Raw genomic sequence first — 22,966 nt, forward strand, 5'->3', positions numbered from 1 at the left:
TAAATACGAAACTTATTATTATTGGATCCTAGGTATCCATCGTATGCAAAAGGTATAACAGTATATAGATATTTTTGGAAATTATAAAATTTTAGTTACATTTTAACGAATCAAATTCCAGGAATGTCATTTAGCGCGAACCTAAGACATGCCGGATGTTTTCCTCGACAACCACTTGCGAGCGCTGATAATTTATTTTCTTTGCATGTTACAGTGATTATTGTTACACCATCAAGTGTTGGTTGCTTTTGTTTATAGTCTTGTTTCTATGTCTAGACGGTAACCGTCATGTCAAACACTTCTGTCGGCGTGAGAGGGTCATCTAGCGAAGCATCAGGGTAGGACATTTACAAGTTCTGGCCAAATATTCAATATTTACCATCTCTGATTGTCAAACTCGGTTGTCAACAACCTGATTCAACCTGATTCAGACTGTGTTGATTATCCAGTAGTACTGAAGTTATAGAAGCACATAAAGTATATGGTAGTAAACATGGTAAATGAACCAAAACGAAAACGTATCTTATCTTCACAACATCTATGATAGTAATGATGGAATCGTGCTTAGGATGAATATGATTGTGACAGTTCAGGAAGAAGTGCATGGTGTGCAAGTAGAAAATTCTGTTCAGTCTGGTAAACTCAGCTTTATAAAACATCAGTACCATAACGCTAAAGTCTTCTTAAAATGATTCAAAACATTATGCTCAGGCTTGTAGACTCAAAAGTATTTGGCAAGGACTGTATTTAGGGCATAAGGGCATGACAAAATAGGTGAACTGGCATTGTGATACTTCGCATCTACACAATCTCTATTTTAATTAGATATTGGCAACAATTCTGTGATACTGGTAATCTAGCTGCTATTTAGCCAATGGGGTTGAATCATTCATTGTAAGTAAAGGAATCATCCACAGGAAAACTTTCCCAAAAGGCAACAATTCAAGACAGACATGGACTCAAAACTATCAAAACAGCAAAAGACCTATAACATAAGGCTGCAAATTGGCCATGGCTATTATTATGTCATCTTCCCGAGGCAAGTGAGTTAACTGATTATAAAAGTCCAGTTTCCAACCTTGCCGAACTAGGCTGGTATTATGGAGTTACATTTTGGCTGGGCTAACGAGTCTATGCATAGTCCAATCAAAATCACGCACCGAAATAAAAATCCGGTTTGTAAAATGTCGTGCAGATTTCTGTCGATTGCAGGATTTGCAAAGCATGTGCACCGCCAACTCGTTGTCAACAGATATTTTCCAAGTCTTTTCATGTTTTTAATCAAGGTGCTCACGTGATTTGATGCACTTCGCTATGTAAGACCCGTTTTATCACAATATAGATCTTGATTATCAATCAGATCGTTTTGACTGGGCGCCACCATTTTGTTTGAAACAAATGCAAGTGATACGAGAGGTGGAATCTGATTGGTCCACAGGAGAGGCTTAGAAGGAACATAACTTGTAATAACCACTGGTGGCGCTACGGTCGAGCCTAGGAATTCCAGCCTAGTTCGGCCTTTCATAGTCAGTTAACTCCCTTGCCTCGCGAAGATGTTATTATGTATGAAACCCAGTTCTTATAATGTTTAAATTCACATGAATCTTAACATCTGCAATAGTGTCAAATTGAACATTGATTAGAATATTCATATGAACATCATGAATACAAATAAAAAAATTGTGTGATTCACAAATCCTTATGTACATGATGTAATGCATTTATTTGTGTTGTCATTTCTCATTTATATCACATACACCTCCATATGACATTATTCAACCCATAGTTAGGTTTTATTACCATTTCCTCAAACATCTTCCAAATTTAAACATGATCAAGTTTTTTCTCCTTTGATTTTAGTCATATTCATAGTTCATCATGTTCATAGAGAACATTTTTTAAGTTTGAATGTTTGTTTCTTGCTGTAGTGATGGTAGTGTTGCAAGACGTTTTGCTCGAGACAAATGACCTCGGGATTAGCTAGAACATCCTAATCACCTTAATATCTTATAAGTTTGATAAATTTTGATAGGACATTTGTCACATTCATCAGTTTCATTACAAATTCTTAAACAAATCTTTATGGTGTCATTGTTCTGGAATACCAATCAATCTGACATGTCTGATACTCTGGTGTTGTGTTTGTGTCAAATCAAAGATGACAAGATCATGTGATGATGATAATAAATGTATGTCTGTTATTGCATGCTTGGGGCACGGGGTGGCCCAGTCTAAGGCGCCTTAATTGCTGTGCAGAGTTGCATCCCTTGGTAACACCTAACAACCTTTGAATTTGGGTTTTGATTCCTGGTTCGCCCCGATTATGTTTCTAGGTTGTCAGCACCATATCCGTGCTCTCCAAAGTGGTTTCTCCAAAGTGGTAAACGTCTGAGACCTGTATCACTCCAGGCTTTAACCATGATATAAGTTGAATACTGTTTAAGCAGAGTTAAACCCAACTCACTCACTCACTGTTGTTGCATGTTTCATCACTCCGTAAGTCAGCGGACAGCGGTATGTGACACATTCCATCAGATTCATAGTATCAGCATGATCAGTGATGTAACACTTGATGCATTATCATACTGTTGCTGGAATGTTGCAGCTGTGAGTCTTTCAAACATCAGTCTCATTAAAATCAGATCTTAGTTCTTGCTATCGCTAAACAAAGATCTGAGGACATCCCATTACGGGTCATGTCAGACCGACCTTTCATCCAACCAATCAGAGCGTCTCTTACCAGATCATGAAAGTGACAGTTGGAATGTGTTTTCTAATCATGCAACCATTAAATATTTAACACGGGGTATTCCGAACGACAGTTACAGGTTTTACGATTATATCCATACAATCTAGGCCATCTATAAGCCATTCCAGAATGTTCTTCTTATCAGTTTTAATTTTTTAATCGAGAATACGTCAAAATATGTTTCGCAGCGGTAGTCGCCAGTTTGAAACTAGTGTCGTAAAGCTTGAGAAAGCTGCCTTCTGATTGGCTAATGTTGATTTCTTGTCAGTCATTTCATTGGTCGGTCAAAATTTGCAAAAGGTCGTTTTGACGTGACCCGTATTGTTTAGCAGTAGAGAAAACTAAGATGAGATTTTAATGAGATTGTTCAAACGTGGACATTCCGACATCGACATTCCGACATCGACATTCCGACAAAGTCACTTGCTCAAAACCATATTTTCCTTTAGCTAGTCAATCCTGAATCATGTTCATAAGTTAATGACTTTTTGTTGAAAAACAAATGTGCATGAATCATGTTGATAACAACATGAATTGAAGAAATACTTGAAAATTCCTTGGCAGTGTTAGGAATGGACAACACATTTAGTTTACTACCATCATTGGACTTCAGGACCCATGAAGATCCGGGGTAGAATAGGTCTTCAGCAACCCATGCTTGCCGTAAAAGGCAACTATGCTTGTCGTAAGTGGCGACTAACGGGATCGGGTGGTCGGGCTCGCTGACTTGGTTGATGCATGTCATCGTATCCCAATGGTATGGATCGATGCTCATGATGTCAGTCACTGGACTGCCTGGTGCAGACTCGATTATTTACAGACAGCTGTCATATAGCTGGAATATTGCTGAGTGCGGTGTTAAACAATAACAAACAAACAAACATGAGAGACTATCAATGATTGATAGATTAACAGCATACTGGTAATATGTGTTTTGATCAATAAGTGAATTGTTAAATATTTCAATAAAACATGTTTGAAATCATGTGGAAATGTCCTATATTTGGTTTGAGTTGAAATCATGGCATGTCAACAATAATATCATTGCATAAGGGTATGTAATCAGATGTTTCTTTCCCTTTTTTTTCCATTGTCATTGACGTCAGGTTTCCTTATTTTTCTCCTGTCTTTGATTTATTTTTTTGCCATTATTTGAAATTGACAGCTCTGTGCTGAGATAGTGTAGTCAGCATTCAAGGGTGGTAGTAATGGCGGGTGCCCCTACTCATGAAGCTGGCTTGCTCTGGAGACTGCTGAACCGCAGTGGAACCGAAAGCAATGGGTAGAACAGATCATAAATAATCATATAATGGATTATAGAAATGTTTATACACATGTGTTTACTTTATGGAAGTAATCCATCTCTAGCTTAAGAGTTTCTTTAAATTTGAGCTTATTTGTAGCTTGTAAAACTAAAATAAAAAGCACATTTTTGTTGAAAGTATTGAATTTCTTTCATAAATGAGTCCAACAGAATGGGAATGGTGTTTGAAATGGCATGTCAGCCTTCTTAACTTTTGCCACAGATCATACCATTGATGTGGCTTGCCATCCTTCATTATCCAGTATTTTGTATTGCCATTCTGTTAGGATAAATGACCTGGGCCCACTTTCACAAAGCGATCTTAGCGCTAAAACTATCGTAAGCATATGTTAAAGTATGGGAGTTAAGATCATCTTAGCGCTAAGATCGCTTTGTGAAAGTGGGCCCTGGCTCTAGTTGTTACCATAGCTTTGGTTCGATGGACACAATGATTAATATATCAGTTGTCAGTTACTGATAGAGCGATGGAGATAGTGACTTGTTGTATTTATGGTAGACAGTTGGTCAGAATTGAATTGAGATATTGTGCTATTGATTATCAAAGATAATGCTTTAAGCATGGTAGGAGGACTTGGCAAAGGTTTAGTGAAGCAGAAAATAACAATGTTAATTTAGTTTCTCTTTTGATTTTTCCCTCCCCAATGTTAAATGAAAGTGCAACTAAATCCTGTTTTACTGTTTAATAAAGCAAGTCTGAAGTATGAAGTGAATGAAATTTCTCATTTGACAGAGATAGCACAAAATGGCTGGACGCATACCACGACCCCATGTCAACTCTGTACACATTCACACAGTGTATGACTCTCTCGGACATCCAGGCAGATGGAGACTGGAAACTGATTGTTGCTGATCTGGGGACTGGCAGTTATGACATGAAGCTGAAGGTGTACAAAAGTAAGTTATTGCTTATAGTGATCCTTCATCATGATGAAAACAGATCATGTTTTTATTTCACACGTAAATTCTTACCTTTGAACATGTTGGCTATGTTTGATGCATAATTGTTTCTTTCCCTTTATTATAAACCTATAGTGACGTCATCCTATTGTTCTTAAGGTGTCTTCAAATAGGGGAAAGACCACAGACTCAGTTGCTGGTATCCATGCCCAGGAATTTCTGACAGTATGCCCGTGACTTTCTAACTTAACTGGAGAGTGTTATATATCACCAAAGATTTATGAACATACTTTTGATATGCATCTAATGTTTGACTGGTTAAAATTCCCGTTTTTTACATGTGTATGGAATCTGGAACATCATTTATAATGTTTAGCATTGTAACCCACTGTTTTCTTGCTGAGCCACTGAGGCAGGTGATGAAAGGGTGGTCAATCTTACATGCCACTGTCTTCGGTTGTCTACATGCTGCACATGATCTTTCTCAAACCTGCTGTCATTGAATTTGTTTTATACCGTAACTTCTGTATTGTTACACTCTAAAGCATCCCAATGTTTTTTATTCTTTTTGGTATTGCTTGCATTTTGACAGTTTGTAAGATAGTTAAAACCGTCTTCCTCAATTTTGGTTGAAAATGTAAAACCGTGAGTTCGAGGAAAGCACTTGGGCTTTCGTCCCTTGGGACCTGGGGCATTTCCCTGCTTGTGATAGCTCTTTCAGAGCTTGATGTTTTACATTTTCAACCAAAACTGAGGAGGAGTGTTTTAAGTATAACATAGTTTACAGTTACAACTGGATTCAATAACTGAATGGTTAAATTTGATCCTAGATACATCTATCTGTACATATCGACCAGTATTGGTCTTTAATGTATTTAATCCTTGGTGCATGGATTCAAGTTGCAGTATTACAATCTTCAGAAGGGATGAAAAATAAAATATACCATGATACGTGGCCAATGCAAGGTTTGTGTACCTGAAGTTTCTCAGCAAAGTACATGTGGACGTGATCCCATGTCATGAAGACTTTCCCATTAATTGCCATGATGAGAAGTCATATAAAAGGGTTTAGAAAGCCTAATGTTAGCTAATGTTTATCGTTTATCATATGTAAGACACTATGGATGATTGTAAATGGTTTAAATATAGACATTTATCATAGGAAGCTGTGATATGTTTAGCTTCAGCCATTTCATTCCATGACCCAAGGATCTCACTGAATTTCTGACACTGATTTAATCGATTATTGATTTGTTTTTATTGATAATATGTAGGTTTCGGTATTGCCGACACATGATATGTCGCATATTGGTTGAGGTGTTCTGTGTACTGTGATATGTGGTTCACATAGGAAGTGATCAGCGACACCCAGCTGTTACTGAGAGTCAGTGCTAGTGGCTACTCTGTAAACAGTGAGTGAGTGAGTAAGGTTTTACTCCGCTTTTAGCAATATCCCAGCAATATCACAGCGGGGGACACCAGAAATGGGCTTCACACATTGTACCCATGTCGGGAATTGAACCCGGGTGATATTGCTGGCAATTGCTAAAAGCAGCGTAAAACAATACTCACTCACTCACTAAAAATTGTATACCTTTTTTTATTTAGACACTAACATCCTGAGTGAACACACCATCATCGACCTGCCGACTGGGGTGGTCACATTCTACATGGACACCCTGGAACCAAGGACGCCAGGTAAGATGGGAACTGATCGGGGATTTTCCGCTCCATTCAGTCATCACATGTCAAATTGAGCGAGTGAGTTAAAATTTAACGTCACATCGGCATTTTTTCAGCCATATAGTCAGAAGACCAAGTTTATACACACAATTTACACATGACAAAGGACACACCAACAGACAAATGGCTACTGTCAAACTTTTGGTTAAGTGATCTAGATACATAAATGTACCACAGTTCACGATATCATGAGGACATTGTGATAAATACGCAAAGCCTACATCCCCTGATTACCAGCTTCTTACTGATGGAGAATTGGAATCAAGTGGTGTGTTGCTTATGTCGGTCCTGTAATACGTTTTGTTCAGAGTTCACTGTTCTTCCTTGTATCAACATGGGGATTCCAGGTTAGAATTGGTCCACTGAAACCTGTGCTGGTTATAAGAGGCGACCAAATGGATCAGTTGACCTGTCTCTAGCCCAGTAGCATGTCCTGTGTCTCATGTTTTGTCAGAGTTCACTGTTCTTCCTTGTATCAACATGGGGATTCCAGGTTAGAATTGGTCGACTGAAACCTTTGCTGGTTATAAGAGGCGACCAAATGGATCAGTTGATCTGTCTCTAGCCCAGTAGCATGTCCTGTGTCTCATGTTTTGTCAGAGTTCACTGTTCTTCCTTGTATCAACATGGGGATTCCAGGTTAGAATTGGACCACTGAAACCTGTGCTGGTTATAAGAGGCGACCAAATGGATCAGTTGACCTGTCTCTAGCCCAGTAGCATGTCCTGTGTCTCATGTTTTGTCAGAGTTCACTGTTCTTCCTTGTATCAACATGGGGATTCCAGGTTAGAATTGGTCCACTGAAACCTGTGCTGGTTATAAGAGGCGACCAAATGGATCAGTTGACCTGTCTCTAGCCCAGTAGCATGTCCTGTGTCTCATGTTTTGTCAGAGTTCACTGTTCTTCCTTGTATCAACATGGGGATTCCAGGTTAGAATTGGTCCACTGAAACCTGTGCTGGTTATAAGAGGCGACCAAATGGATCAGTTGACCTGTCTCTAGCCCAGTAGCATGTCCTGTGTCTCATGTTTTGTCAGAGTTCACTGTTCTTCCTTGTATCAACATGGGGATTCCAGGTTAGAATTGGTCCACTGAAACCTTTGCTGGTTATAAGAGGCGACCAAATGGATCAGTTGACCTGTCTCTAGCCCAGTAGCATGTCCTGTGTCTCATGTTTTGTCAGAGTTCACTGTTCTTCCTTGTATCAACATGGGGATTCCAGGTTAGAATTGGTCCACTGAAACCTTTGCTGGTTATAAGAGGCGACCAAATGGATCAGTTGACCTGTCTCTAGCCCAGTAGCATGTCCTGTGTCTCATGTTTTGTCAGAGTTCACTGTTCTTCCTTGTATCAACATGGGGATTCCAGGTTAGAATTGGTCCACTGAAACCTGTGCTGGTTATAAGAGGCGACCAAATGGATCAGTTGACCTGTCTCTAGCCCAGTAGCATGTCCTGTGTCTCATGTTTTGTCAGAGTTCACTGTTCTTCCTTGTATCAACATGGGGATTCCAGGTTAGAATTGGTCCACTGAAACCTGTGCTGGTTATAAGAGGCGACCAAATGGATCAGTTGACCTGTCTCTAGCCCGGTAGCATGTCCTGTGTCTCATGTTTTGTCAGAGTTCACTGTTCTTCCTTGTATCAACATGGGGATTCCAGGTTAGAATTGGTCGACTGAAACCTTTGCTGGTTATAAGAGGCGACCAAATGGATCAGTTGACCTGTCTCTAGTCCGGTAGCATGTCCTGTGTCTCATGTTTTGTCAGAGTTCACTGTTCTTCCTTGTATCAACATGGGGATTCCAGGTTAGAATTGGTCGACTGAAACCTTTGCTGGTTATAAGAGGCGACCAAATGGATCAGTTGACCTGTCTCTAGCCCGGTAGCATGTCCTGTGTCTCATGTTTTGTCAGAGTTCACTGTTCTTCCTTGTATCAACATGGGGATTCCAGGTTAGAATTGGTCGACTGAAACCTTTGCTGGTTATAAGAGGCGACCAAATGGATCAGTTGACCTGTCTCTAGCCCGGTAGCATGTCCTGTGTCTCATGTTTTGTCAGAGTTCACTGTTCTTCCTTGTATCAACATGGGGATTCCAGGTTAGAATTGGTCGACTGAAACCTTTGCTGGTTATAAGAGGCGACCAAATGGATCAGTTGACCTGTCTCTAGCCCGGTAGCATGTCCTGTGTCTCATGTTCAGCAACAACATCATGGGAGATGATTCTGCAAAATGAAAGAAGCAATTTGACAACTTTGCATGTGTGATCTTACAAATGGTCATGACCCATCGAGGTTCAGATCTTAACTTAGAGCGGTATCGAGATCTGATTTTAATAAGATTGGATCCAGAACTGATCTTTTATTGAGCGAGAAATACTGACCTGACATTTGTCTGTGTGTGTTCAGCTATTGCTGTGGCCTCGGGTCCCTACATCTACATCTACAAGAACCTGCGACCATACTTCAAGTTCACCCTCCCCCCTCTGGAAATCTTCCCTCTGGAGCAGGAGCTGTGGAATCAGGCTAAGGATGTACGTACAGCAAGCAGCATTACTCCTCTTGTAGTGCTGGCATCAGGGAACTCATCCCCTGCTGATGATTATGATTAGTGTTACATTTAATCATTTTCTTATTTCATATTACTATTTCCCAACCTTAACCTCAACAGGTTCTGTATGCAGTTAGTACTCAGCAGATTTACATTTGATCACACTTTGGTACGCTGTGATTGTTACAAGTCATTATGTACATTATGCTCTGTCTGCAACTTTAGCCACTAGTCCGAAAGCCCATGTCTATAAAAGTCTAGTAAGCTCAGCAAATGTTATAACACCAAACTCAACTAAAAAGGGTTGGTAAAATATTCAAAAGAAATATCAAGTGTGTTTAACCTGTATATAGTGTTTTTTCTGTGTGTGGTAAGCTGTTAACAGTCTGACTACTTCGCTTCATAAATTTCCTAAAAATCTTTGCGGCATTCAATTTCTAAGAAATGTATGCCATATTTGGAAGTGCTTTTACGTTTTTACTACAATTTATGAATGAAAGTGCCTTGTTGTTGACCTTTCTGACCTAGATGTGTATTAATCTCATTGGTTGACTAAATACTGTTGTATTCAAATTAAAAATTGCCAATCTGGGATGCTAGCTAACAATTAACCAATCAATTTGCATAAAATAATAACATGATACATTCTCGCGAAATTTGATTAAGTTCGATGTGTTGATATTTCTGTGCAGACGAGTCACGATGTCAACTCAAAGACAAATTAACATGAGGTTTACTTTATCTTTGACTTTGAAACCCTGATCGAATAACTCGTTCTTATTACGACTATCAAATCACACCATTGTTTCTGGAGTGTTTCTTTTTGTTCACACAATAAATGTATTCGGTTCCAATACAGAAGCTATGCTAACAATTCCACTTTTATTCAGCACTTTTTATTCAAAAAGATAAGGGCCTGACTTATATGGATGAGGTTAATTGTCACTAACAATATTTCAGGTTCATAACAACATGTTCTTTTCAAGGCTGTTCATGCATACTACATGATGTTACAGATAATACAGTATACAATGTGGCTATTTAATCAGTGTTATGGTTCATATATGCTTGTCGTAAAAGGCGACTAATGGGATTGGATGGTCAGGCTTGCTGACTTGGTTGATGCATGTCATCTGTCCAAATTGCGTAGATCGATGCTCATGATATCAATCCCTGGATTAATTTTTTGATAGGCATTTCTAAGAAGCTGAAGGATGACAAAGTAGACACAATTTGTGGATAACAACTTCTTTAATACTGTAAAGGCACCGTTTCGGTATAGATCCTTATACCGTTGTCAAGCAAGACTGAATGAGGAATTTGCTGGAATATAGCTGAGTGCGATGTTAAACAACAAACAAACAACAGTTTGTTACTTTCAGGTAGGATTTCTCATTACATTGCTTCTTGCAGAAGGAAAGAAGAAGGAATCCATTGAGATTATATTTAGTGTGACCATTGTTTACTTCCAGGACCGTGTGAATGTATTTATACTGAGAGAAGCACTGGAGGGATTGAGGTAGGCAGTGGTTGTTAATAGGCTTAATTAAACAGTAAGTTTTCCTCCCTACCCACCTCACTATCAAATAACCCTCCTCACATCATTATATTGTCACCGTGTATAGTTGAAGAATGCTATGATATCTGTTCCCTACTTTACTTCATGATGCACCTTATTTCATACATGTATATCTTACCATATTTGCATTAAAATGGGCCCAATAGTCAAAGTAGTTAACAATAACGGAACACCAAAATTTGTACATAGATCGTTCTTACTCGAAGAAAAAACACAAAAATATAATCATACATATTTCTATTTCTCACCAAACACCGTCAATTTTTCTGGCGTAACCATGCATGCACATTTATCAAGTGTGCATATACAGTACATGTATTCGTGTCCCCTTTAGTTGAACTATTACCCGACCTCATTCCATAATTGGAATAACGCGAGTGTCTGATAACGCGGGGGGTTGTCCATGGACCCCGGGACCCGCGTTATTGTGGGGGATGACTGTACAAGTCTTTAATGAATTCTTTTGACCTCAAGTAAAAATTGATTTAATGGATTACATGGATGTTTTTTACTACATTTTTCTATTACTGCCTGTGTAATTGTACTTCATATGCATTTATTTCAGAGCTGAAGGCAACACGTTGACGGTGCGATCTTTACGGTTCCTTCAGTTGGAGGCCAATGACCTGGAGGCCTTCGCCAACCTGCACAAACACTTTCCTCTGAAACGACAGGTGAGGGCTGGATGTAAACTTTCTGTTACCACTTGAGAGGCTGTTTTCTTCCTACCCCAAGTTCGGGGGATTGCACTCCCTTGAATGTCAGTTTCTTAAGAAACAATTTGGGGTGATCTTGTTGTTGAAAACATTTTGACACATAAACACATTCAGTTTGACGTGTTGTGTATTTTAAGAATCTGTCCTAAGAATGTCCAATAGAGTGTTCAGTTGAGTGAAAAAATCAGATGACTTATCAACGATCAGTTGACTTTACTAACCATGCTGGCAGTTGGCTGGATAAATATTTGCCTAATCCTTAAGAAATCTTACTGGTCATAAAAACAAGTGTTTGAATGGTATTTGTTGTAAAATTATCCCACCAATCTAGGTCCTCAAAGTAGACACAGTTTATAAGTAACAACTTCTTAATCACTATAAAGGCAGCATTGCAGTATATATCCTTATAAAAGCAAGCATCATCAATCAAGGACAATGGAAAAGGATCTATACCACAATGTTGCCGTTAAAGTAAATAAAGAAGTTGTTATCCATAAATTGTGTCTACTACCGGTAGTCATCCGTCAACTTCTGAGTAATGCCATCAACAAATTAATTAATCTGGGTCCTGTTCCAAGCTGATCTTGGCAGCCTGACAATTGTAAGTATGTGGTAAAGTATAGGAGTTACAACAAACGTAGCTGAGATTGTAAAGATCGCTAAGAGGAACAGCATAAAGTGGGTGTGGCAAATACAAGGTAGGAACTGACAGAGTAAGCTGATATTGTCTTTGTAGACTGTGATAACAAGCCTTGCCACCTTGAAGAAATCCATGGCTGATGAAGATGCCATCAGCTGTCTGGTCCTGGGGACAGAGAACAAGTCTATCTATGTCCTAGACCCTGAGGCCTTCACAGTTCTCACAACAGTAAGTACACACCCATATTAATGTTACATCTATGTCCTAGACCCCGAAGCCTTCACAGTTCTCATAACAGTAAGTACACACCCATATTAATGTTACATCTATGTTCTAGACCCTGAAGCCTTCACAGTTCTCACAACAGTAAATATGAACACACATTCTGAGGTGATTTAAAGTCATTTTCTAGTGGTCTGCAAACCATGTGACTGTTGAGTTATATCCCTTTCTTGAAGATTTCTTTCCTTCAGATAGGACTTTTGGCTTCATGTGAGTCAATTTGCTTGATAAAGTTAATAGTTAATATAATAATAAAGACGTAAAAATCCATGTCATTCCTGTTTCCAATGATTCATCATCTATAGTGCCACAAAGTTAAATGTTGGCATGTCAGGGTGATGCTGATTATGTTGTAACTTGTAAAGAACGCCTGTCACTGACGTTGACCTGTTTCAGATGGAGCTGCCCAGTGTCCCGGTGTTCCTCAGTGTGAACGGCCTGTACGATGTGGAGTACAGGATAGTGGTTGCATGTAGGAATGGATGTGTCTACACCCTGAAGAGGTTGGTCATAAGTCAGTGACAAATCTGTTACTTAATATCATATCACACCTTAGAAATGTCTTCATTTTCAAGTTTGCCACTTGGCTCTCCTAAAGATGTGCTCTTTGGAACTGAAGCGAGCAAACAAGAAGACTACTTTTGAACCATCTACAAACTCAGATTGTCATTTCACCATGAGCTTGATCAGAGTATCTGTTTACCCTCCTCTTATCTTTAAGGTTGATAATACGCTTTTTTATTCCTGAATCTACGAATATTTCTTATCATTGTCAATGTGTTTGTCCAGCTTACATTTAACAATGGCTTCATTTTATAGCAACAAATATTGTTACAAGAATATATTTTAATAAGAATATGATTTCTAAGTGAGTCTTCCAGGCTCAAGGAAGTTATGACCAGAAACTCTGACTCTGACTCTGTACTCTAATACAAGAAACCTGAAGTCAGGGGTTCGAATCCGAGATTCACCCCTATTATGTTTCTTGGTTTGTCTACTCCAAACCCATGCTCGTAGGTTTCACCAGAGTGATGAACGCCTAAGACCGGCATCACTTCAGGCCTTCCTCCCACATCAAGTTGACACGCTGTGAAGTATCTGAAATACTGTTCAAAGCGGCGTTAAACTCACTCACTCGAGTCTGAGTCTATTTTCACATGGGTTGCAAATGTATATTGATAATGACGTGATTGTCCAGGTGTAAGATTGGAATAATGCCCAGTGATGACACAACGATGTCTTGAGTCAATGTTGTTTATTCAGTTGTACTCAAGAACAGACATGTACGTGCACACATAGCAGCTCTCGGAACCAGACTTGAGTCTAACCGTCATTCCCCAGCAACCTACCTCCCTTACGTCACGTATACCATCACACAGAACATTACTTACCAGTAACAATTTACCCTGATGGCGTCGAGCACAATCACTCGCTGGGCACCGCCATCTTGAATGGAGTCTCACACTCGCTAGATGTCATTATATCTTTACAAACCAATTTTTAACATTTAACGCAGGGGATCAACGGAGGGAGCCAAGTACACTATAGAACTCAACTCACAGCCCGTTGGCCTGGAGAGAATCAACAAGAACATCTACGTGGGCTGTATGGATGAAACAATGCACTGCTTCACGTCCAAGGTGAGGGGAATCAGGAGTGCTTGATTGTTATTTATCGCCACACTCAACAATATTCCAGCTTTATGACTGCGGCCTGTAAATAATCGAGCCTGAACCACACAGTCCAGTGATTGACATTATAAGCATTGATCTACACGATGGGGAGACAATGACGTGTGTCAACCAAGTCAGCAAGTCTAAACACGAGATCCCATTAGTCTCCTTTTACGACATGCATGGCTCACTGAACACCAATTCTAACCTGGATCTTCACGGGTTGGATTCAGTAGTCACAACACGATAGGTATCAGGATACTCTTTCCCTGTGTTGCTGTCAACCAGATTATGTTTTACTTGAATAACTGGTTAATTTAGACTCATTCTTATGGTATTATGTAATCAGATGTAGCATTTGGTTTCACAGTAGATGCTGTTATACTAGGCTATACTAGCCTGATTACCGGTAGTTGTGAGACAGGGTAATTACAAACCTTTTAAAAAAATACTTTTTGACAATTACTAAATCCTCACATTAATTGATACATGGTTTGACATGTGACGTTTCATTTATTCAGCTGTAAGTTCCTGATGCATCGATACATAGTTGACACGTGACAACCTTAAGCATCAGTAGGGAAGTTTAGTAGTCTTTTGTTTTAATAATAAAGGTGTAAGGTTTCATTTCATTTGTGTCTTGTTTAACGCCGCACTCAGCAATATTCCAGCTATATGATGGCGGTCTGTAAATTATCGAGTCTGGGCCAGACAATCCAGAAATTGATATCATGAGCATCGATCCATGCATTTGAGATCAATGACATGCATCAAACCATCCGATCTCGTTCGTTGATTTTTGTGGTGTAACAATATAGCGATACAGTATATGATCGTGTCCCAATACGAGGCCCAAGATACAATACATCGGTTTACGATCCTTGTACCAACATACTTTACATAACAAGTTATTTTGGTGTAAAAACATGCGATTATATTGACACAAATTGTTCAATGCCTGGCTTATGCAGTATTTTCTAGTTGGCTATAAATGGTACACTATTCACAGTGCCCTCAAGCCTATATGTTTCTGCCCTACAAATGTCCCATCTATAACCTCTGAAATTTAAAAAGAAATGATTCAGAGTGAAATGCAAAATAACAACTTATTAAATAAAAGTACTGTATCGGGTGACCCCACCATATCATTACACATGTAAATGATTTGATGAACATTTGGTGCATCAGGATGTGCTGTGCCTCAACATTGTAACGGCAGGTCAACTATTGATACGAAACCATCAAACCATACCTGTTCTCATGGGTTTCACCAAAGTGGTACACATTTAAGACTATTACTTCAGGCTCTCCCCAACATTCAGCTGAGACACTGTAATATCACTGAAACACTGTTCAAATCATTGTTAAACCTAGTTCATGTGTTGGATGAAAGATGCAACAGTGTCCTGTTTACTTGAATACCTGGCAGAACCAGTTAGATTTACAGCTTTGCCCTCCTTGTACATGTTGTTGTGTCCTTGACATGACAAATCGGAAAGAACTGAAATACTGGAATGGCTGAGAAACAGAAGCATCCACGTGATACATCAGGAAAATCTAATGACATAGAATAAGCTTCTTGAGAATTTTCCATAGAAGAATGAAAACTAGTCAGCATACATGTAAAGGGAGACAACTGTGTCAGTTCTAGTTTTTGAATTTATCTTCAGATACGAATTCCTGACGTGATGAACTGAAAGAGTGTTGATGTGCCTTTTACAACATCTCTTACCCACTCTCTCAGATAGGGGCTGAATTTCACATCGTCTCAGTCTACATAAAAATGTTTTCTATCTTCAGGGAAAGAAATTGTGGACGATCAAATTGCCAGCAAGCATTACGACAATGCACACCATTGACTACAAACCCCGAGCATTCAAGGCTGTCCTGATCGGCCTCAACAACTGTGAAGTACATATATACAAGGAGAAGTATCTGGTAGACGTCATCAAGGCCTCCGATGTTGTCACAGGGCTACACTTTGGACGCTTCGGGAGGGAGGATGGCACTCTGGTCATGTCTACTCGAGGTACAAAGCATATTGGTTGAAGCATTCGTATTGTTGCAGCCCCTGATATCGATATTTATTTTAAAAAGTTAAGCCCCTCATTCCATTATGGAATGGCAATATTTGAAATTCATGCTAATCGCTAGCCTGAGACTACAAAATTGTGCTGAAGACAAGTAAGAATACAGTGATAGTAATCCTTATTGACTACCAGGGGTTAGTAGCATTTGAGGGCTATAATTCTGTACCAGTTCTCAATGCTTAGAGGGGCGGTCGGGTACCCTACTGGTTAAAGCGTTTGCTTTTCACGCCAAAGACCTGGGTTCGATTCCCGACAGGTACAATGTGTGAAGCCCATTTCTGGTGTCCCCCGCCGTGATTTTGCTGGATTATTGCTAAAAGCGGCATAAAACCATACTCACTCACTCAATGCTTAGATTTAGATACAAATTGGAATGGAATATACTGACAGGAAATGTAAACATAGTGAACATTTTTGTCTTGTTCAAGCAGGACCAGCCACAAACTCCAGTGTAACAAGGTTTACATTAGTCTGCTGGACGAGTCGTAAGAAAATCGATTTTTCTAAGGCTGGGATGGCCATTGCAGAATTTTGCTGTAAACTGAATTTTATGGGTACACCATGGGAATTCTGGGCTAGAACTGGCCCCCAGCAACCTATGCTGGATTGAACAGGCCACTAAATGTAGCAGGTGAATGGTCGTGGTCATTGGTTGATTACGTGTCTTCATGAGGAAGAGTCTCATAATATCAACCACTGGTTTGTCGGGTTTAGACGTAAATATGTAACTTTGAGGAGTGTCAAATATGGACTATAATGTGAGCTACATGACAACACCTAATTGTAAGGATACAGCCTTACAAGAAGTATCAAGAAGTACTAGAGTTTCTTACTGTACCAGGACTGTTCTGCACGGGCCGGAAATGCCATCAATGAGAGGACATGATCATCACAGTACTCTGAGGCGCTGCAATCTGCTGTTCAAAATTACCTCCCTTAGTTTTTTGGACACCATGAACTATTTTATGGATTTCTGCAATTAAGCTGTGATGTCACCATGTATTAGTTCAGTAATTTGTCAGAGGAGGAACAAGAAGTAACACTGAGTTGTTGTGTCAAACAATAAACCAGTTATGTTTCAAATGTTTTTCGTGTTGTCACATTCAGCCAACTCCTAAATGCCAGTCAAAGACTTTGTTGCCCAATTTGGATGCTTTGTGTGTCAGCACCATACCCGTGCTCGTGGGTTTCTCCTAAGTGGTAAACATCTAAGACCTGCATCACTTTGGGCTTTCCTCCCACATCAATTTGACATGTTGTGAAACCTGATCAAAGCGACAGTAGGCAAACATCTTCCCACATGATGTAGGGCGAACATGATATACTACTACTACTAATACTACTACTACTACTACTAATAATAAGTCAGTTTATCATGCACCATATTCCACAAATAGTAAATGCTCATGCACTACATATTATTACTCCGGTTTTCATTCTCATTCTGGGAGTTTACAACACAAGCTGCATGTGCGGCACTAGAAGGTTGACACTCACAGTACCATCTCATCCTCTCATCCTACCGGGTACCCATTCACTGCTGGATGAACAGAGGCACATTTCGAACAGTCACTTACCTGAAGTGACACCACATGTGCTTTTCATGTACTTCAATGTGGGTAGGACCGAAGTCCTAGAAACTCTCAAAAGTCAAGCTCCCGAACACGGGCACCCATCCATCTACTCCACTTATCACCACCTGATTTATGACCTGTGAGGTGTGCACATTACCATGTGCCACAACAATATTATACTGTAAAGATATCTGACATAGATTTGATCAACAGCAGAAATTACTGATAGTCATTCCGATTTTTTTTTCTGACAGGTGGTGGACTGTTTGTGAAGATTTTGAAGCGGACTGCATCATTTCAAGAGAAGGATCTTTCAGCAGGGCCGCCCGTGGCCCAAAATGTGAAGCTGAATGTTCCCAAGAAGACCAAACTGTTTGTAGACCAGACCATGAGGGAGAGAGAGAATGCTGTCAGTAAGTACCTCAACTGTAGTCGTTGACAAATAGTAGAACAAAATCTTTCTCTGGTTTTCTTCTTTGGGTTTTCCTCTTACATGTGGGAGAACTGAAATGTTATCTAATGCAGCATTAAACCCAACTTACTCTCTCCCTTCTGTAAATATCTGAAATTGTTTCCAATGATTAAGCTCTGTTGGTGTTCACGGACCCATTCCACAAAACGATCGTAGCGCTAAGACAGTTGTATCTCCCATACCTTCACATGGACTTTCGACAGTCGTAGCACTACGATCATGGATAGTGGAACAGAGTCCTGCTATACTATGTTGTTAACTGGGATGCACTGAAAATCATGAGTCTGACCACAGGTATGACCTAAGGCTACACTGCAGCCATTTGACAATCAGGACATCAATGTGCCCATGTGATTGTGGGAAGCTACCACTATGCTACCCCTCCAACCCAGCTAGTGGTGGGGAGGTAACCTCATTAAAATCATATATCTCTAATACCTCTCTGAAGATATTTCAGACCACAGCTGTTGAACCTTCTAACCAGCTGATCAACGTTTAGGCTTCTGAATTCAAGTTATGAGGAGCAAAGATTTGATTTTAATGAGATTGAATCGAGGGATATTTGAAAATAATTATGTCACTTGAAGTGAAACTGTATATTGACATGATTGAAACTAATCATGTTTCAAACAGGCATGAACATTTGTTGAATTGTAACTGACGTCTTGAAGTCTTGACATAGTGCCTATCTTGCTAAGGGACTTGAAGTTTATTAAATTTTTGCTGGGAATGACACAGGTACAATCACGTCTTGTCGTTCATTATATTACCATTTATGATTTCATTATGTGGAGTGTTATCATTTAAATCCTTATATAAATCCCTATAGACATCAATATTGCATTAGAGCTCACAGATTCAGTATGACGACCTGAGATCAGGCAGTATGATTGTCATGGCATGGTTTGATGGTGCATTGTTACAAAGGGAGGCTGAAAAGTGCCGAGGCTCACGAGTAAGGGGGGCGGTGGGGTAGTCCAGTGGTTAAAGCGTTCGCTCGTCACGCCGAAAACCCGGTTTCGATTCCCCACATGGGTACAATGTGTGAAGCCCATATTGCTAAAAGCGGTGTAAAACCATACTCACTCACTCACTCACTCACTAGTAAGGATGTGAAGTACACCAGCGTTAGAAATTGGCGCTAGTCCTGTAGTCCTTGCCAAGCTGCCCAATAGTTGAGGTATCCTAAGGACTAGTAGAAATTTGCCCTTTTTAAGGGTTTTGCTATATGTTATCGTTGTAAGGACTAGTGGGCTAAAACTCAGTTTCTACCACTGTATACCTGACCATTTTACATGTGTTAAAGCACCATCCTGACTATAAATAGCCCACAAAGTGGTGTTTCAGTTTGGAACAGTGACTGACAATGTAAACACCACCGTGTGTCGGGAGAAGCTTTTTGAAAACCATATGCAAACAAGATCACCATTGACGGTCAAACTTTGTATCAACTTGAATGACAAACCCTGGGTACCACAAATGGCTCCATATCTAGATATAAGTCAATAATGTTTCTGTAGTTTTATCATAAAAAATCGGAACGATTGTGTTTGGCGTCTGCATCAATCACAGTGAGCAGTGCTTATTTATGGTTGCGCTATAAATAGCAAAACACGTGGTCATGTGTACATGTGACATATTCAATGCATTTGTTCAATGCATTTGTGGTCAAAGTGTATATATTTTTACTGCAGAACAGCAGTAGAACAACATTTTCGGTTAATGTAACAGTAACGATACATAAATACGAAATTGACAACAAGATTCTTTCAGTTCAGTCCGAAAATGATAGATATTTGATTAGTTTTGGTCATTTGCATTCAACAGTTAGATCTATACCACGAAATAATCAGATTATATGTATGAAACTAATGAATAAGTAACGAAATATACTGGATGTTTTGTACTTACGAATAACGAAAACTCCAAGGCACATATTCAAAGACAATTTTAATTACGGATTCCCTTTTCTTTTACAGAGTTTTCACACACAAAACTGAGTTTGATCATTAGATCCACACTTGTCACAAGTGTATTTTGACACGTTGTGCACAAGTTTTAAAATACAACCTGGGATCCCTTTCCCGTTTTGTCCACACCAATCCTTCATCTGCTGTAACGTTAAATATCCGTTTCTTCGAGTCCGAATATCTACGATCTCTCCAAACACTTCATCTATTTAGCTCAGTCCAGAAGTATAGGCAGCACAGTTTTTGAATCGACAAATTTCTGCAACATAGTGGTCGGACCATTCCTCATAACATTGTTGAAATCAACTGACCAGAAAGATTGTCGAGGTGTTGACAGATGCTGGTCATGGATGGAGAAAAAATGCACCTGAGAGAAACATTGTTGCTTTGATCTTTGAGACCAAACATGTGTAAAATTCATGCCGAAGTAGTTTACAAGAGGATGATCTGTGTAGCCAGCAACCTGAATAAGCTTGATGAAAATAAGGTTGAAATCCATGTTCATGCACATGACAAAGTTAATGTGAACAAATATTTATCTGAACATCGTTTCAAAGTACGTGAAATAATATAAAGTTCGTATCTCAATTTTTCCTGCCGCTGTGGAAACGACAAAAAACTACTTTCATCACTTAAAAATATTTTTGACTATTACTCGGGTTTTTTGTTGTCATCGTTGTCATCGAGATTCCAGATGAAGGCAAGACGAACACAACGAAAAAAAACACTGTTGAAGTTACCGATTGCCGTATATACTGTGAAAAATGAGCCTGACCACCCGATCCCGTAAGTCGCCTCTTACGACAAGCATAGTCGCCTTTTACGGCAAGCATGTTTTGCTGAGGACCTATTCTACCCCAGATCTTCACGGGTCCTGCTTGATCTTGACCATCAATGTCATGCATTCATGTCAGAACGAATTCCCAGGGATATGTAGGTGGCATCTCAGGTATGAAGTCTCTAACATCTATCTTAAGCACATCAAAATTCATGTGTATGCAAGTGAAAATGGTAAAATGTAATGAGTTTCTTTTGATTCAACAGTGCTGCTGAGGTTAACATGTGGTGCTCAATTGTTATTTTTCTGGACATTCTTTGGAATCAAAATGAGTGAATATAGTCAAAACTTGTTAATCCGACACAATCCTGTTAATATCCCGTTAATCTTGCATTGGACAACCAAACAATCATGATTATCCATCCATTTTCTTGAAAACCACTCAAAACAGAGTTATCTCCCATGTTTGTCCAGAGCCATTTATTCAACTTTCTCATTTTCTGACCTGACATGACTGTTGAGTAACTGAGTGCTACAGCAATATTAGTCTTGTAAATCCAACGCAAATATGACTACTTGAAGATGATGAACACACACACCCAATTTGTCATCAGGCACCAAGGTTATGATGATGGTGAGTCTGGCAGTGATTAACTCCAAATGACTACTACGAATACTTTGCCTGCTTGCGCCACTCAGAATGAACTTGGCGTAAAAATGTCTTGTGTACACAATAATTTGAGTTTTATGAATGTAATTTGATGAAACTTAGTATACATGATCTCAAAGGCAGGGTGTTGATCGCATAAACTTTTGCATGACCTGTATCAGGTCAAGGTCACTAGTGGTCAAATTATGAAACATTGTTCAAATTTCACAAACATTTTGGATTAATTCATGAAAAATCTGAGCATTTTCCAATCACTTAGGAAAGACTCTTATTAATTAACCCAATACCTGCAGGGTTAGAAGTTAACACTAGCCCATTAGTCCGGGCAAATACAAATTTCCCAATTTCCCCATTGCTTTAACGTTATAAGGGCATTTTATCTTTACCTGGGCTGGTCAAGTTTTTTGTTTAGTTCTAACCTGGCACTAGCTCTGTATTGTAATCCATGCAAATACCTTTCTAGTTTATGTTGCATTGTTTGCATTGTTTGCATTGCTGCAAGTATAGTAAAGCATCACTTGCAAACTCACTTAATGAAAAACATTTTGATGTCTAATGATGTTTATTTGATCAAAATTCTGTAATCAGTGACAGACCTTATTTGATAATGATAAGGATTCCAAGTCATTATGTTCTGTGGTTCTTTAAAAGTTCAGGAATCCATTAATAAATCCTCTCTATGTTCTTAAATCAACTTAATTGGTCTGTTATTGATTTCTCTTTGGTGCTCTTAGATGACTTGATACTACTATCTGATTACCTATATGAAATAATTCTATAGAGGAGTATGCATTAATTTGCATCGACAGGATCGTTTGTGCTGGAAAGATGAAAGAAATGCAAAGAGGTTATGTTAAGTTGGAGAAATAAAAACAAGTGGTTCTCTCACACACACACTTAGGACATCTTCAGTAGGTGGGCTGTTGGATGGAAGAAGTTTGCACAGCATAGTTAGGTCATCATATCTTGACATGGTGTCAGACAGGGTAACAGGAGAGTCACGGAGGGTGTCAGACAGGGTAACAGGAGAGTCACGGAGGGTGTCAGACAGGGTAACAGGAGAGTCACGGAGGGTGTCAGACAGGGTAACAGGAGAGTCACGGAGGGTGTCAGACAGGGTAACAGGAGTGCCACGGAGGGTGTCAGACACGGTAACAGGAGAGTCAGGGAGGGTGTCAGACAGGGTAACAGGAGAGTCAGGGAAGGCATCAGACAGGGTAACAGGAGAGTCAGGGAGGGTGTCAGACAGGGTAACAGGA

General features: G+C 39.5%; 1 protein-coding gene across 2 annotated transcripts in view; it reads left to right on the forward strand.

The window, feature by feature from the left end:
- The first annotated feature begins 140 nt into the window (after nucleotides 1-140).
- The window catches only part of LOC124146462 (Bardet-Biedl syndrome 1 protein homolog), a 66,304-nt gene continuing 43,478 nt past the window's right edge, over nucleotides 141-22,966 (forward strand). The window contains exons 1-12 of one of the 2 annotated variants that reach the window (XM_046516761.2): nucleotides 201-338; nucleotides 3,915-4,031; nucleotides 4,804-4,967; nucleotides 6,579-6,668; nucleotides 9,122-9,246; nucleotides 10,736-10,782; nucleotides 11,408-11,516; nucleotides 12,295-12,426; nucleotides 12,877-12,983; nucleotides 13,997-14,120; nucleotides 15,954-16,182; nucleotides 18,072-18,230. In XM_046516761.2, the coding sequence (XP_046372717.1) occupies nucleotides 3,958-4,031; nucleotides 4,804-4,967; nucleotides 6,579-6,668; nucleotides 9,122-9,246; nucleotides 10,736-10,782; nucleotides 11,408-11,516; nucleotides 12,295-12,426; nucleotides 12,877-12,983; nucleotides 13,997-14,120; nucleotides 15,954-16,182; nucleotides 18,072-18,230 (1,360 nt within the window). In that variant the 5' untranslated portion in view covers nucleotides 201-338; nucleotides 3,915-3,957. Of the gene's footprint in view, nucleotides 339-3,914; nucleotides 4,032-4,803; nucleotides 4,968-6,578; nucleotides 6,669-9,121; nucleotides 9,247-10,735; nucleotides 10,783-11,407; nucleotides 11,517-12,294; nucleotides 12,427-12,876; nucleotides 12,984-13,996; nucleotides 14,121-15,953; nucleotides 16,183-18,071; nucleotides 18,231-22,966 lie in introns of both variants that reach the window. The other variant, XM_046516762.2, reaches the window with a different exon arrangement.

This window comes from Haliotis rufescens, unplaced genomic scaffold (assembly GCF_023055435.1).
Source record: "Haliotis rufescens isolate VD_foot unplaced genomic scaffold, xgHalRufe1.0.p SCAF_3, whole genome shotgun sequence".
Lineage (NCBI taxonomy): Eukaryota > Metazoa > Mollusca > Gastropoda > Lepetellida > Haliotidae > Haliotis > Haliotis rufescens.